The 15,264-nt window shown below is 42.9% G+C and overlaps 1 protein-coding gene across 5 annotated transcripts; it reads right to left on the reverse strand.

Moving 5' to 3' along the window:
• Positions 1–190: 190 nt before the first annotated feature.
• parp16 (poly (ADP-ribose) polymerase family, member 16) lies at positions 191–15,181 on the reverse strand. 5 transcript variants are annotated; one of them, XM_048256636.1, is made up of 7 exons: positions 15,008–15,181; positions 11,058–11,254; positions 9,873–10,010; positions 5,452–5,658; positions 4,610–4,781; positions 950–1,094; positions 191–416 (listed from the first exon to the last, which is right to left on the reverse strand). In XM_048256636.1, the coding sequence occupies exons 2-7, from the start codon at positions 11,244–11,246 to the stop codon at positions 281–283; spliced, it is 987 nt and encodes a 328-aa protein (XP_048112593.1). In that variant the 5' UTR covers positions 11,247–11,254; positions 15,008–15,181; the 3' UTR covers positions 191–280. The 5 variants fall into 5 exon arrangements, with proteins under 5 accessions (XP_048112593.1, XP_048112592.1, XP_048112589.1 ...); XM_048256635.1 differs by having other exon boundaries at positions 11,058–11,452; XM_048256632.1 differs by lacking the exon at positions 15,008–15,181 and adding an exon at positions 14,640–14,690.
• Between the last annotated feature and the right edge of the window lie 83 nt (positions 15,182–15,264).

A 15,264-nucleotide genomic window follows, 5' to 3' on the forward strand; every position in this document is an offset into this window, starting at 1 on the left:
TGTCTGTGTGTCTGTGAATCTGTGTGTGGAAGGGGCGGAAGGCACTTTGGATGAGAGGTGTGTGTGGGAGACATCTGTAGCCTGCGTGTGTGTACTGTGTATGTATTGTGTGTGAAATGCTTTGTGCGTGCAGTGTGTGTGTGTGTATAATGTATGTATGTATGTATGTATGTATGTATGTATGTATGTATGTATGTATGTATGTATGTATGTATGTATGTGTGTGTGTATATATTTATATATATGTGTGCGTGTGTGTGTGTGTCTGTACTGGTCAGTGTCATCGGAAGGCGCGATGCCAGAAGGACTGGAATGTGGAGGAGTTGAAGGCACCGATAAGGATGAGGAGCAGCAGGTAGAGACTCATCATGATGAAGAAGTGATGGCGCACCAACCATGAAGGCACCGCAGAGTGTCTGGTAACACACACACACACACACAGACAGACAGACAGAGAGACACACACCTAAAACCAGGTACTTGACATTTCAGACATTTCTATAATGAACTGTTAGCCTTCTTCCAAAATGAAATAATGACTTCCATGAATTGCATATTAAGAAACAGTGCAATGGCTTTCAGCAGGCAGGAACACAGCTGGTCATATGATCCCCAAGCTGAACTGTGAGAACTGAAGCTGACTGCTGCTGGGGTGTGCGTGCGGCTGATGGCAGGTGTGTGTGTGTATGCAACCGATGGCTAATGTGTGTGCGTGTGTGTGTGAAGCCGGCGTGTGTATGCAACTGTCTGTGCAGCTGGTGCCTTCCGTGTGTGTGTGTGTGTAGCTGATGGCTGGTGTGTGTGTGGCTGATGGTTGGTCTGTGTGAAGCTGACTGCTAGTGTGTGTGTGTGTGTGTGCGCAGCTGATGTCTGGTGTGTGTGTGTGTGTGTGTAGCTGCTGGTTGGTGTTTGTGCAGCTGATGTCTGGTGTGTGTGAAGCATGGCTCACCTGGTTCTGTGGCGCTGCTGGGAGTAGACCAGCAGGTATTTGACCCTCACTAGCTGGTTGTTGGTCACAACAAAGTACTTTTCCGGTACGTCGCCCCCCTCGCTGTTCCTGGCCCGCAGCCGCTGCCGGTCGACCCCCTCCGAGTCTAATGGCATGAGCACGCCACAGACACGGGGCGCCACATGGAAGGAACACAGCACAATAAGGAACACAGTACAATAAGGAACACAGGGCCGTTATCAGCGTCATGGACAAACCGCAGATTGCGAACGCTGTCAGACCCAAGTTTCCGTCGTATTTATCAATCGTTCAATCCTTAGTGTAAACTGCGCCTTTCTCTGCCTTTCTCCGCCCATAAGCGCCAATTCTGAGCGTCCACAACTGAATGGCAGCCTACATACAAAAGCGCCAGTTGAATGAAGTTAACTGATGACAACATTAAAAAGAATCAAAGCGTTTAGCGATCATGAAATAATACCATACATTATAAGATGTAAACAAGCAGGGAGATAATGAAAATCAGTAGTTCTACTCAAACTACTTGTGCACGTAGGCTATGGAAGATTGGTCAAATCTAGCAAGTAGGAAAGTTTAAGTGAATGACGTGAAAGTAAGACATTCGAAAGGCCAACGAAAGTTAAGGTTGCTTTTGGTAGTACAAATACTTTCACCACAAAAACTGTTGCTCTAAATAGCGATTCTGTTGTCTTTGCAAGGTTCTCTTATTGACGCATTGAACTGCAATTTGGATTAACATCTGCTTTTACAAGGCGGAAGTATTTAGGGCCAGAATAGGCGTCGCTTTCAGGAGCAGTCTTTGTACATACCCGCGGAATACATAACTAGGCTCTTTACTCTTCCCTCCCATCTTTTTACGCTAAACTCCCACTTTCCCCTGGATCCTCCCATGAATGCATATGCATGACATGACAATCGCAATCTGCCACTTTCAGCTCCCGCGACAGGCAGTTTGCGCTTTTACATCATTGCGGCCACTTTGTACATACCTCACAATGATTTTACACGCACATTGCGAAACAAATACGCCTGAAATGGGCGCAAAAGCGTTAGTACATCTGGCCCACAGTACACTAAGGAACACGGCATAATAAGGAACACGACACAATAAGGAACACGACACAATAAGGAACACGACACAATAAGGAACACAGCACACTAAGAACACAGCGCAATAAGGAACACGGCGCAATAAGGAACACGCCGCAATAAGGAACACGCCATCATTAGGAACACGCCATCATTAGGAACACGCCATCATTAGGAACACGGCATATTTAGGAAAACAGCACAATAAGGAATGCAGCACAATGAGGAATGCAGTACAATAAGGAACACAGTATGATAAAGAACGCAGAACAATAACGGCGCTTATATACAGGTGCGTTCTGTCACCGCGTGCCAGTATGTGTTCCCGACGGTCGAGGGTGTGTAGCCTACTATGCAAATGCATTGAAGTACTACTACTATAACTGTAATTTGACTGGCTGGTGCCTTCCATTGCTCTCCGTCGGTGCAGCAAAAGTTGAACTTTTCGGTGGGGGCAACAGGAGCAACGCGACGCAACGGACCCACAGTTCAGTTCGGCAACGGATGACGTAAGCCCACATAAAGTGAACGAGATGCATCTCCAGCACTGCAACGCATGCAACTGTGTGTAAGCACTGTTAGGAATGCAGTACAATAAGGAACACAGCATAATGAGGAACGCAGTACAATGAGGAACGCAGCATAACGAGGAACGCAGCATAACGAGGAACGCAGCATAACGAGAAACGCAGCATAATGAGGAACGCAGCATAACGAGGAACGCAGTATAACGAGAAACGCAGCATAATGAGGAACGCAGCATAATGAGGAACGCAGTACAATAAGGAACTCATAACTCAAGGAACTCAAGGAAGGCATAATTAGGACCGCAGTATGATACAGAATGCAGTACAAGAAGTTAACCAGTGAAACTGTGGTCAGTAAGCAGCAGGCAACAAATTAACTGACATTTTCTTACACTATACAAAATATCAAATGTATAAGATATCTGAATTTAAATCCATCCTTAGTAGTGTTAATTTTGTCACCTATTTTTAATTTAGTCATAGTCTTAGTCTTGTGACGAAATGTCCTTTTTAGTCTTTGTCATATTTAGTCATTCAAATATCATTTTTGTTAGTCAAGTTTTAGTCGACTAAAAGTCTCGTCATTTTAGTCTAGTTTTTAGTCAAAAGAAAACTAAAGGTATCTTAGTCTTAGTCAGTTTTTAGTCAACACATTTTAGTCTTTTTTTTTAATAACAAATTATTTCTGATTACCATTTGAGTCAAATAGTGTTTCACACATCTCAATTTTCCAACAATATTGTGTGTCCACAGGGCTACTCGTCTGTTATAATTACTCATTCTGATTTTTTGTCAGTATGTTTACATGCACAGGTAAGTCGAGCTACATAGCTCGGCTGGGATTTGACCATAGACAGTAAAAGATTTGACTGGACCACTGTCATATTCGTAGACCAGTGTTTATCAAAGTGTGTTCGGGGGATCACTGGTGGTCCGCAAGCTATCCCAAGTGGTCCATGAGCAGGCGTGGTAAAATATAATATAGATGAGTTGTTTGCCAAATAACTTGTAGTTATATCCAAACAGTTCTGCAACACTGTCTATGTAAGATATGCCAGTTTAAACCATACAGAATGAATCCTCTGACACAATAAGCAAAGTGCAAAGACAATAAGCAAGGTGGTTCAGTAGGCCTATAGACTAATAATAGGCTACTGTTGAAGTAGGTCTAATCTTTTTTTTTTTTTTTTTTAGCTAGGGTTAGTTAAGTGGTCCTGAAACTGAAATAGTTTGAGAAACACTGTCGTAGGCCAAATTATTAATGTTTTACTCCTACCGCTAGATGGCGATATGCATACCAAACACAACACATTCCCCAAACAGACTCTCCATCTTAGCCATAGCTAACTTGCTAGCTAAATTTCTATATTAGCTTACTTGCTAGCAAACTTTGCATCATCAGTCTAACTAGATGAATAGTTGACATTACATGCTGAACATTTTTTCGTATGGACATTCTGGGGATGTTAATTTGTATGAGAGAAGCGCCAACTTCTGGGTATGTAGCATTGTGGCATAAAGCTTAGGTAGTTAGCTTGCTAACTCTGGCAGAAATCTCCAGTGTTCTTGTTCCATGTAGTTTCGTGTTGCAGCCACAGGGTTGCAGCAGCAGCACGAGACTAGCCTACAGGAAAGCTGTTAGCTATATAAACTCATTCGAATATTTTGAAAAACGTAACAGCTAGATATTCTGTCTTCTCATTTTATAGACTAACATGAAGGGAGATTTTATCTTAGTTTTTATTTCATGCAAAACATTTTAGTCTCATTTTTTTTTCGGGTCAACAATAATGCATCTTAAGATAGTCTTAGTCAGTGTTTCAGGACATTACTGACGTCTCGTCATCGTCTCGTCTTAGTCATGAAAAAAAAGGTCGTTGACGAACATATTTCCTCTCGTCTCGTCTGACGAAATTAACACTAATCCTTAGAAAATCATTAAATTAAAATAAATAAAACATAAAAGGCATCCATGAAACTTGAACAAACACACTCAAGTGAAGCACGCGCCCAGGTGAGGCCTTACCTTTCTTCTTCACCTGGCATTTGACATCGGGGTGGTCGATGACCTCACAAAGGGCGATGCAGCTGAGCACCGGCCCCAGCAGGCTATCCCGCCAGCCGTTGCCGTGGGGACCATAAAGCAGGGCCATGCTCAGGTCGCTGGTCAGGTAGGTGCCCTCTCCAAAGAGAGATGTCTGCCAAACACACACATACACACACCAGTCATTTCAGCTTCCACACCCCTATACAGCCCTACTAACTCTACAAACACACACACATACCAACAAATCACCAACAGATTATTTTTTTTTCATACCGGATTTTAGTCAACTTTAGCAAAGGTGCCAATTATTCTGGAGGGTACTGTACCTTGTTGAAGTGGAAGTGCAGGCTGTGTGTGTGTGTGTGTACCTTGTTGAGGTGGCAGTGCGTGTGTGTGTGTGTGTGTGTGTGTGGGTGGGTGTACCTTGTTGAGGTGGCAGTGAAGGAAGTGTGTGTGCGTGTGTGTGTGTGTATTTGTGTATGTGTGTGTGTATGTATGTGTGTTTGTATGTGTGTGTGTGCGCGTTCGTGTGTGCACCTTGTTGAAGTGGCAGTGTAGACAGTGCGTGTGCGTTCGTGTGTGTACCTTGTTGAGGTGGCAGTGCAGGCAGTGTGTGTACCTTGTTGAGGTGGAAGTGCAGGAAGTGCGTGTGTGTGTGTGTGTATTTGTGTATGTGTGTTGGTGTGTGTGTGAGTGTCTGTGTATGTACCTTGTTGAGGTGGCAGTGCAGGCAGTGCGTGTGCGTTTGTGTGTGTACCTGGTTCAGGTGGCAGTGAAGGAAATGTGTGTGCGTGTGTATTTGTATGTGTGTGTGTGTGTACCTTGTTGAGGTGGCAGTGTAGGCCGTGGTGCAGGATGGAGTGGAAGTTCTCCAGCCGGCTGCCATGGAAGGCGTAGATGAGGTCGCGGCCATCGCGCGCCTTCTCAAACTTAGAGTTCATCTGCTCACAGTAGTCCACTTCAAACAGGAAGTCCGGCACCGGAGCAGAGACCCCGGAGCTCTCCGTCAGGTTACAAAGCCTGGCATACTAAAGACAAACACACACAGAGACAGACACATGCACCCGTACACGTACGTATGCACCCACCCACACACGAATGCGGCCATACACACACACACACACACACACACACACACACACACACACATACATGTGTACAAGCACACACACATACACAAACACAAGCACACGCACGCACGTGATAATATATACACACACACGTGTACAAGCACACACACAAACACAAACACACACACACACACACACACACACACACACACACACAAACACAAGCACACGCACGCACGTGGCAATATATACACACACACACACACACACACGTGTACAAGCACACACACAAACAAACACACACACACACACACACACACACACACACACACACAGACAGAACAGAACAGAAGAGAAGAGAAGAGAAGAGGAGTTGAGTGTGGGAATGGACCCAGCTGTTCCCACTGTAGAGTGAACACATGACAGCAGGAGTAACCAGTGACTGAGGGTCACAGGACCAGTAAAACACGTGGCCGAGTGAGAGATTGTTTCAGCGCTACTAAAACACGTGGCCGAGTGAGAGATTGTTTCAGCGCTACTAAAACACGTGGCCGAGTGAGAGATTGTTTCAGCACTACTAAAACACGTGGCTGAGTGAGAGATTGTTTCAGCACTACTACAACACGTGGCTGAGTGAGAGATTGTTTTAGCACTACTAAAACACGTGGCTGAGTGAGAGATTGTTTCAGCACTACTAAAACACGTAGCCGAGTTAGAGAGGTGGTGACTTATATGTGGATGTAGGTGGTGATGTTTGCTACTGTAAGTGGTCAGGTCAGGTACTTTATTGGTACCCATAGGTAAACTAGGTTTACAGTCTAGGAGGCAGGACATCCTTCACACTTTGTAGACCTCCACATGACATACAACACACAAACCATTAAACATAAAACATATAAAACAGACCGTAGAACACGGTTAAAAACATGTTACATAAAAACATATAAACAGACAGTAGAGCATGGATAAAAAAAACGACATAAAACGGACAGTAGAACATGAATAAAAACATATGACGTAAAACATATAAAACATACAATAGATCAGGGGTGTCAAACATAAGGCCCAGGGGCCAGATCAGATCACATCCACAATTCCAGAGATTGTTTCAGCGCTACTAAAACACGTGGCTGAGTGAGAGATTGTTTCAGCGCTACTAAAACACGTGGCTGAGTGAGAGATTGTTTCAGCGCTACTAAAACACGTGGCTGAGTGAGAGATTGTTTCAGCGCTACTAAAACACGTGGCTGAGTGAGAGATTGTTTTAGCACTACTAAAACACGTGGCTGAGTGAGAGATTGTTTTAGCACTACTAAAACACGTGGCTGAGTGAGAGATTGTTTTAGCACTACTAAAACACGTGGCTGAGTGAGAGATTGTTTTAAACATAAAACATATAAAACAGACCAGAGAACGAGTTAGAGGTGGTGACTTAAAAAACATGTTGCTACTGTAACTATTGGTATAAAAAACATATAAAAAAGACACCATTAAACAAAAACATAAAACAGAAAGGTTAGAAACATGTTACAAAAAAACGGATATAAAACATGAATAAAAAACATGAATGACGAAACATATTTGTAATAAGCAATTTCTGTGATAAATTGATTAAACCTAGCACTACAAATTATCCTCAGGAAGGAAGAGGCCAAAAAACTGACATGGAAATTGGGTGTTTCAAGAGATAAAGAGCAGGATATGAGGAGTAAATGATTTGTACTTGTTTGCTCATGAGTGGGTGTAGTAACAACACTCTGATACCAATGCAGAGAAATGAAAATGACCACGACAATGACGGCCCCGTGAGGTCTCATTCCAACAAATCCGGCCCACTGCCTGTATGAGTTTGACACCCCTGCAATAGATGCTTCAGCTAGTGCATGACCAAGGTGCTTGTGCGTTATGTGCAAGTAATTCTACAGTTTGTTCAACAGAGTGATTGCCGCTGGGACAAAACTGTTTTTAAATCTTGTAGTCCTACATCTAAGGACTATTAGCCTCCGTCCAGAAGGAAGATACTGGAATTCTCTATTCAAAGGGTGTAGGCTATCTTCTAAGATGTGGGAGGGAGATGATGAAATTGTGTGTGTGTGTGTGTGTGTGTGTGTGTGTGTGTATATATGTATGTATGTTAGGGTGCATCATTTGCCCCAATTTTGGAAATTCAACTTGTACCCAATTTTAAAATGTGACAATACTAATGAAAAGAAAATGTGTAAAATATTAGCTGGATTGAATAGTATCTAAGGGGTCCACCAAGCCTCTAAAGTTGCTTCTTAGCAGAGCCTGTATCCCCGCTCTGGAAAAAATCAGTTTTTCAGTAAATAACTTCCAAAATAATGCATTTAGGCCTACAGTGTCAATGAAAGTTGAATATAAACGTGGCTATTGCACATCTTTTGGTACCAGTCTGATATCTCTAGCTTCATTGGTTTCTAAAATATTGCATTTTCCCCCTATTTTTAGCGTAGCGATATGTCCCAATATCTATAAAAAGCAGATGTGAAGGTAGTCCAGTCATGGTCTTATATGAAAATCCTTATAACTATAAGTATATATACTCTTTTGATCTCGTGAGGGAAATTTGGTCTCTGCATTTATCCCAATCCGTGAAGTAGTGAAACACACTCAGCACACAGTGAACACACAGTGAGGTGAAGCACACACTAATCCCGGCGCAGTGAGCTGCCTGCTACAACAGCGGCGCTCGGGGAGCAGTGAGGGGTTACAGTAGGTGCCAGTAGGGGGTTACAGTAGGTGACTTCAGCCGTGCCTACTGGTCGGGGTTTGAACCGGCAACCCTCCGGTTACAAGTCCGAACCGCTACAAAGAGCACACACTCTTTACATGTTTCCCTTCCTCTTCCTCAGGTTTGGTGTTTTCTTTCTGTCTGCCTCCACCACCTGCAGAACATTCTGGTAGTTCTTCTCCTCTTGCAGAGCCTATGTAGTCTGTGCTGAGCTTCACATTACGCTCTGCGCTGTCATTGACCACATGCATGGACTCTTAGTGAATCAAGGCCTCATCTTGGTGGTTGCAGTGTTCAGTGGCTGTTGACGCATCATGGAACGACCTGCAGTTCTTCAAGAATTTGCTTCGTATTCACATGTTTCAGCAGTGATCTTCAAGAGTGCAATGAAGGCCTTTCAGAGACACCAGTGGTACTTCAGCACAAGAAATCCCTGGCCACCAGCTTGCCTGCTGTCAAACCATCTACCTCCTCCACATGTCCAAATGATAGATATGGCTCAGGTTTCGGCAAGCCCAAATTTCCAGGAAAGATAACCCAAAAGACGACACTAGCAAACCTGGGACCTGATTTGTGGTATATCTTTCATCTTCTGCAGCTGGACCCTGCTTTCCTCACCACTGACATCTCAACCTGGCCTGCTCACCCAGCCTACAAGGAGGCCTTGATTCACTTGGAGTCCATGAATGTGGTCAATGACAGCGTAATGTGAAGCTCAGCACAGACTAGGCTCTGCAAGAGGCGAAGAACATTACCAGAATGTTCTGCACAGAGAGAAAACACCAAACCTGAGGAAGAGGAAGGGAAACATGTAAAGAGTGTGTGTTCTTTGATGTTAAAATATCAACATCATATGGTGGTTAGTTATTAAGAATTATGTATGTTCTATCTATTCATGGATTACCCATTTGCTCAGTCATATAATATGTTTGTAGGAGGTTTACAGTTTGTCTTACACTTTGAAATGTAAGGTGTTCATAGTTCTAGAATAGGGTAATGTTAGTTAATGGAATATAATTTAAGATTTTATTGATAGCTTACTTTCATGCTGTTATTATGGAAAATCCATGTGAAATGACAACTGCCATATCTCAGGAAGTAATAAAGATAGAGACACACAGCTGGCACCAAATGATGCGCAATGTACATATTTATATTCAACTTTCTTTGACATTATAGGGCTAGTTGGAAACTTCAGAAGCTCGGTGGACCCCTTAGATATCAATAGAATTTTATAAAATTTCTCATGGAAGTTTAATTTAGTTAGTGTAAAAAATCTATTCTAGGTACAGATTGATTTTCAAAAAAAATTAAAAAAGTGGGGCAAATGATGCACCCTAATGTATGTATATGTATATATATATATAATATATATGATATATATTAGGTGGTGATGAATATTTGTCGGACTGCAGCCTACCTCCTCCTTCTGCATTGTCTTGATGGCGAAGCTCTTGGAGGACAGAACCCAGTGGACCAGCGCCAGGTGGGCCTCCTCCTCACCCGCGTTCACCCGCACCAGCTCCCGCACACCGGGCAGCGAGCTGGCATCCTTCAGCTAGGAGGGGGAAGGAGGGAGAAACACACACACACAGCACATCCATTATCATCAGCCACAGCACACTTCATTCACATGACGTTCAACATCATCCATCACACACGGATCAGCTACACTACACATAATCTCACACACACACACACAGTCAAATACTTCTATTAAAATCCTATTCCTTCATATTTTAGCCCACAGTATTATTTCAGTTTTACAGCCTGAGAAACACATTATCTGGGAAGCCAATGATTTGACATTAATATCAAATACTATGCATAGCCAGCCCAACTTGGTTGGAAGACAAAACATCTTCTCAGTATGACTGAACTAATGTTTGTATGGCATGCTGATTGATTTTCTAGATTTGAAAGAGTGAGGCTGAGGGTCTTGTAAAACCTGTTTTGTACCCATTTGATATCAATCATTACTTTTTCTAAATACAATATAATGTATTTATTATGTATAATTTGTCTCCACAAATAATTGGCCTGTTATTTACCTAGTCAATTAAGCGGTTCTTATGAGTTATTGTTTGTTTATTTTCATTAGGCTATTGATCATTGATATCCCACTGACATTACTGTTTATTATTGCTAAACTCCTTAATGTAGTCTTACCATTTTTTTAAAAACTGTTCACTGTTCATTTTAACTTATACTTTTTATTTATAAGCTGCTTTGGACAAAAGCGTCAGCCAAATCCCATAACCATACCCATAACCTTTATGGGAATATATTAGGGATAAAACAAGGGAAGGTTGTGTTTTTCAGTCATTTTAAAAGGACTGAAATTGTATGCTGAATAGGTAGTAGCAAGATGAAAATCTATGTGGAAGTAGCTCATTGTATGGGCATTTAGTGTTCAAAGTGCCAGTCGTCGCTAGTCATGACAGTGTAATTAACTATGTATATTTATTTATGACTGGACACAACTGCCACTTTGTAAATGAGCACACATTGAGCTATTCCCACATAGGTTTCCTACTACTTACCCCACATCCCACATAGTCCATGAAAATGTTCTAATGTAATTACATCTTGTTGGACTACCCACCAGCGATTCAAAGTCTTTGCTGTCCCCCGTCAAATAGAGAGGTGGGAATGGTCGGAGCATGGAGTCGCGTTTGTAGCTCTGCACAGCGGCCAGGAAGAGACTGAGCCGTAGGTCCGCGGCCACAGGGTCGCGCTGCAGGCACGAGCGCACCAGCTCACGGACTGTGGAGGGGGGCAGAGGCGGGTGCATGGCCAACCCTGAAAATCCACAACAAGGGCTGCAAGGACTGAGGGAGATGTCGGATCACATTTACATCTTCACTGACATTTGTTCTCCTGCGCAGAGTCTGTTCCACATACTTATACAGATCTCTTCCCTGTTCAGCATTCTATATCCTTATGGAATTTGCATTACTTCTCTTCTGAATCCCCATGGACCTCCAGCAATGGTGCCATCTAAATGGGCATTATTCAGCATATATCAACAGCACAGCAGACCCTTATTATTCACATAACCTTAAAGTATCACTTATTGACTCAGGTTTGAAGTATTACCCATGTAATTGTATTATTGTAACATTTGTGATTATGGCAGGGCTACACCGGAGAAGTAAACATTCATGCAGCAAAGGGATAACGTTAGTGACAGGAAGAGCATGATTAGTTTGCAATATTGGACCTTGTATGTAAATCCAAAGAGTTCTGCAACACTGCCTATGTAAGCTACACCAGTTTAAATCATATAAATCCTCTGACACAATAAGCAAGGTGCAAAGACAATAGGTGCAAGGTGGTTCAGTGAGTAGCCTAGGTCTATTGTGTAATATAGGCCTACTGTTGAAGTAGGTCTACTGATTGTTTGTTATTTTAGTTAGGTGGTCCATGATTTTTATTATTATTATTACATTTTCACTACCTTTACAAAATTCATGTTATGGCTCACTGCGATCTGCTCAGGTGTCGCACACTTATAGCATCCCGGACTCAGAACGCAAACCAGCTGATCCTAACTGGCATCCAGGTTGGCTAACTAATTAATGTGATCACCTGTGTTAACTGCATACGCAGAAGGAACACATGGCAGAACTTTTACTTTCTGAACGCAGGATGCCAGCCTCTGCATACCTACATAGCAAAACTACCTGACTATATGAAACTTGTCCATAAGCATTTAATTTGGTGAATAGGCTATACATCCTCACTAACGCATGTCCCTAAGTCCTTGATGTAACTTGTTACACCGACTGCATATAATTTAGCAGACAAGTTTGAGGAGTTGTGATGCTAGTTCACAATTTTTCAGATATGCTAACCAGCTATCGAGCTATCTTACAAGCCAGGTGATGACATTATTGACAAGCTAGCTAGCTGATCAGTTACAGAATTCATGCCTCACATCTCGAGATTAGCAGATGGCTGCTGTATAAAGTAACCACCATCCACACAGCATTTCCAGACGATATAGGGTGTATAACTTAAAGCCGAAACGCACCTGCCTGTCGCCCTCAGACATAAATAGTTTGCGTGTTGTATCTGAAGTTCACTCCGACAGGAGCTTCTCAACTCTCCATCAGCATCAGTAACGTTAACCTTCTGCCGCCAGGGAGCGCCTGATGTAGTTCTAGCCAGACTGATTTAAATGTTTAGTTAAGAACTACATAGAGTGTCTGCTCAGTGTTTTGTTTAATGTAATATTTCTGAAGTCGTCGCCGAATTCTGGCTACTGGCATCTGATGGCATTTCGCCAGCTTGCTAAGCTTGTACACCGGTTTTCTAACTGCGCGTGCGCATTTTACTTCCTCCAACGTAGCACGAGTGTGCTGTGTTATGCAGCCGTATGTCGCCACCTGTTGTATTGGATGAAACATTGCCATCTTTGACATCCGGTATCTGGCGATTTTTCCTATGGGGAAATAACATAGGGATTTTGAATAGGCCTTTATCACGGCAGCCCACGGGCAGCTGAAGCAGGGCTGTTCAATTTCCTGTTGGCAGGCAAACCACAGGTGTTCCTAAAAACATTAACGAGGCCTCTGGTTGAAGTAACTGTGGCCGAATCTGACACTTAATTAGAAACACCTGTGCTCACACAGGAACAGGGCTGTTCACTTCCTACTTCGGCTGCCGTGATAAAGGCCTATTAACGCACCTGTTAAACTCTCGTGGGGATGAAAAAGTCTGAAATGCAGACGTTTTCCTAAGCACACTTTTGTCCCCTGATTTCGAATGGATACTGTGATCTCCTGTAAGTGAAGGCCGCGCACTTAGATTTTCAGACATCCCAACCTGCAAAAAGACATTTCAGGGGTACCCCCCAAAAAAAATAAACAAATTATATATATATATATATAATTATATATTAAATTACTTTAGCCTTCTTAAATACTGAAATAGTGATGAATAGCCTATGTTTGTAAATTAATTGTCTCTACTCAGCACACCAAATAAGGAAGGCCTGTAGTTAGAAATTGTGATAATAAAATATGTAGATTTTAGTAGTTTGGTCTTTATGTAGCCTTGGCAAATAGCCATCTAGTAGGCTAGTCCTGAATAAGAACATGAAATGACACTTGTTAAACTCACCTCAACATGTCTTTTGCAACCATTTAATGCTAAAGTCACTGTTACAAACAGTGCAGCATGCAAGACTATCGTTATTTTGAACTCTTATGAGACAAGGGTACAGTTTTGTGTAATCTGATGTGAAATGGGTCTTAAATGTTCCTTTTTGGGGGGCACTCTGCCTTTGCCATGACGCTTCTGTTCCTAACTGAACGGAAACAGGCCAATCAGGATGCTCTCTGTCTTGAACAGGCACACACGCACTACCTCTCTCTCTCTCTCTCTATCCCCGTAGTGTGCGCGCTACACTCAGATGCACACACGATTTGAAGTTTCGGTCTCGTGTGCGCGCTCTTGCTCGCTCGCTCTAGATTCCGGGAGATTTTATCTAATTTGCGGGCATCAGGGAGCCGTTATCAATATGCGGGAGACTCCCGGGAGACTTGGGATGTCTGGAGTTTTGCTACCCCAGAGCTAACTTGCAATGCAACTTGCCATAGGTAGTTAGCTTCAATTAACAACCGGATCTCCTTATGGGCAAAGATGGCCGTTTTGGTTCTTTTTTGTAGGCTAACTTCAGAGGTCTATTTAACCAGCGGTCTGCGGCCCACTTATAAAGCACACTAAATCAGTTGAAACCCCTTGTTATAAAGCACTAGGCTAGGTTTAGGTTACTTCAAGGGCGAAAGCTGACTGTTTTGGCAGAAAAGATTTGGGCCATTAACATTTGCACTAGGTATTTGTGTAGGTATAGTCACAAAGATTGACATTCAGTAACTCAGATTTAATTTCTTTATATTTCAATGTGCAACCTCTAGCCCCAGCCTGTGTAACTGACTTGGTGTACACACAACCATAGGAGCAAAGAGAGGAGCTTAAAGGGGAACTTGGCAACTATTTCAACGTAATAAACCCGTTTAGAAATCATTTGGATGGTTAAATGACCTGTTCCGGTGAAAATGGTGACTTTTCCCGCTGCCCCTAGCGTCCCCAGGCGGAAAACCAACCTTGCAACATTGAGACTACCGTCCCGGAAAGAGAAGTGAGAAACAAGAAACTCGTTTTAAATCGTGTTTCTTACCTTGTAACATCCACATTGTCTGCCGAACTTATGCTAACCGCTTTGGTAGCTTGTAAACAAATCCATGTGCTTTATCTTTAGCTTTACCCTTTTTCCACAGTTTGAAATAGCATAATGCACAATTTCTCCAGCAGAGGGGGAAATCCTGCCAAGTGTCCCTTTAAGCATCTTATCCACTGAGACTAGGCTTCACCTACCACGGAGGCCCAGTACCCTTGCCCATGGCCTTTTCTGTGACAGCAGTTTCAACAGCTAGCATCAGAAAGAATGCAGGTAGCCCAAACTACTGATAGCTGAGTAAAGAGTTAGACCACCTATCTAGATCAGTCACTTCGCTAACACATCTCGCTAGCACATCTTTGACACACCTTGGTTTGTATCCCTTTTTGTAAGTCGCTTTGGATAAAAGCATGAGCCAAATGACTAAATGTAAATCATCTTCTTCCATATTTCGCTGATGAACCACACACTTGGATTGTAGCTCTCTGTACTCTTTCAGAGCTAACGCAAGAGCGACTTTCCAGGGGGCGTCCATCTTTATCTCCGACTCGTCGTGTTGTGTACAAACAGAACGCAAAAAACAGCTGTTACCTGTTTTCCAGACGTGACGTCACTATCGAGCAGC

Source organism: Alosa alosa, chromosome 11 (genome assembly GCF_017589495.1).
Source record: "Alosa alosa isolate M-15738 ecotype Scorff River chromosome 11, AALO_Geno_1.1, whole genome shotgun sequence".
Classification (NCBI taxonomy): domain Eukaryota; kingdom Metazoa; phylum Chordata; class Actinopteri; order Clupeiformes; family Clupeidae; genus Alosa; species Alosa alosa.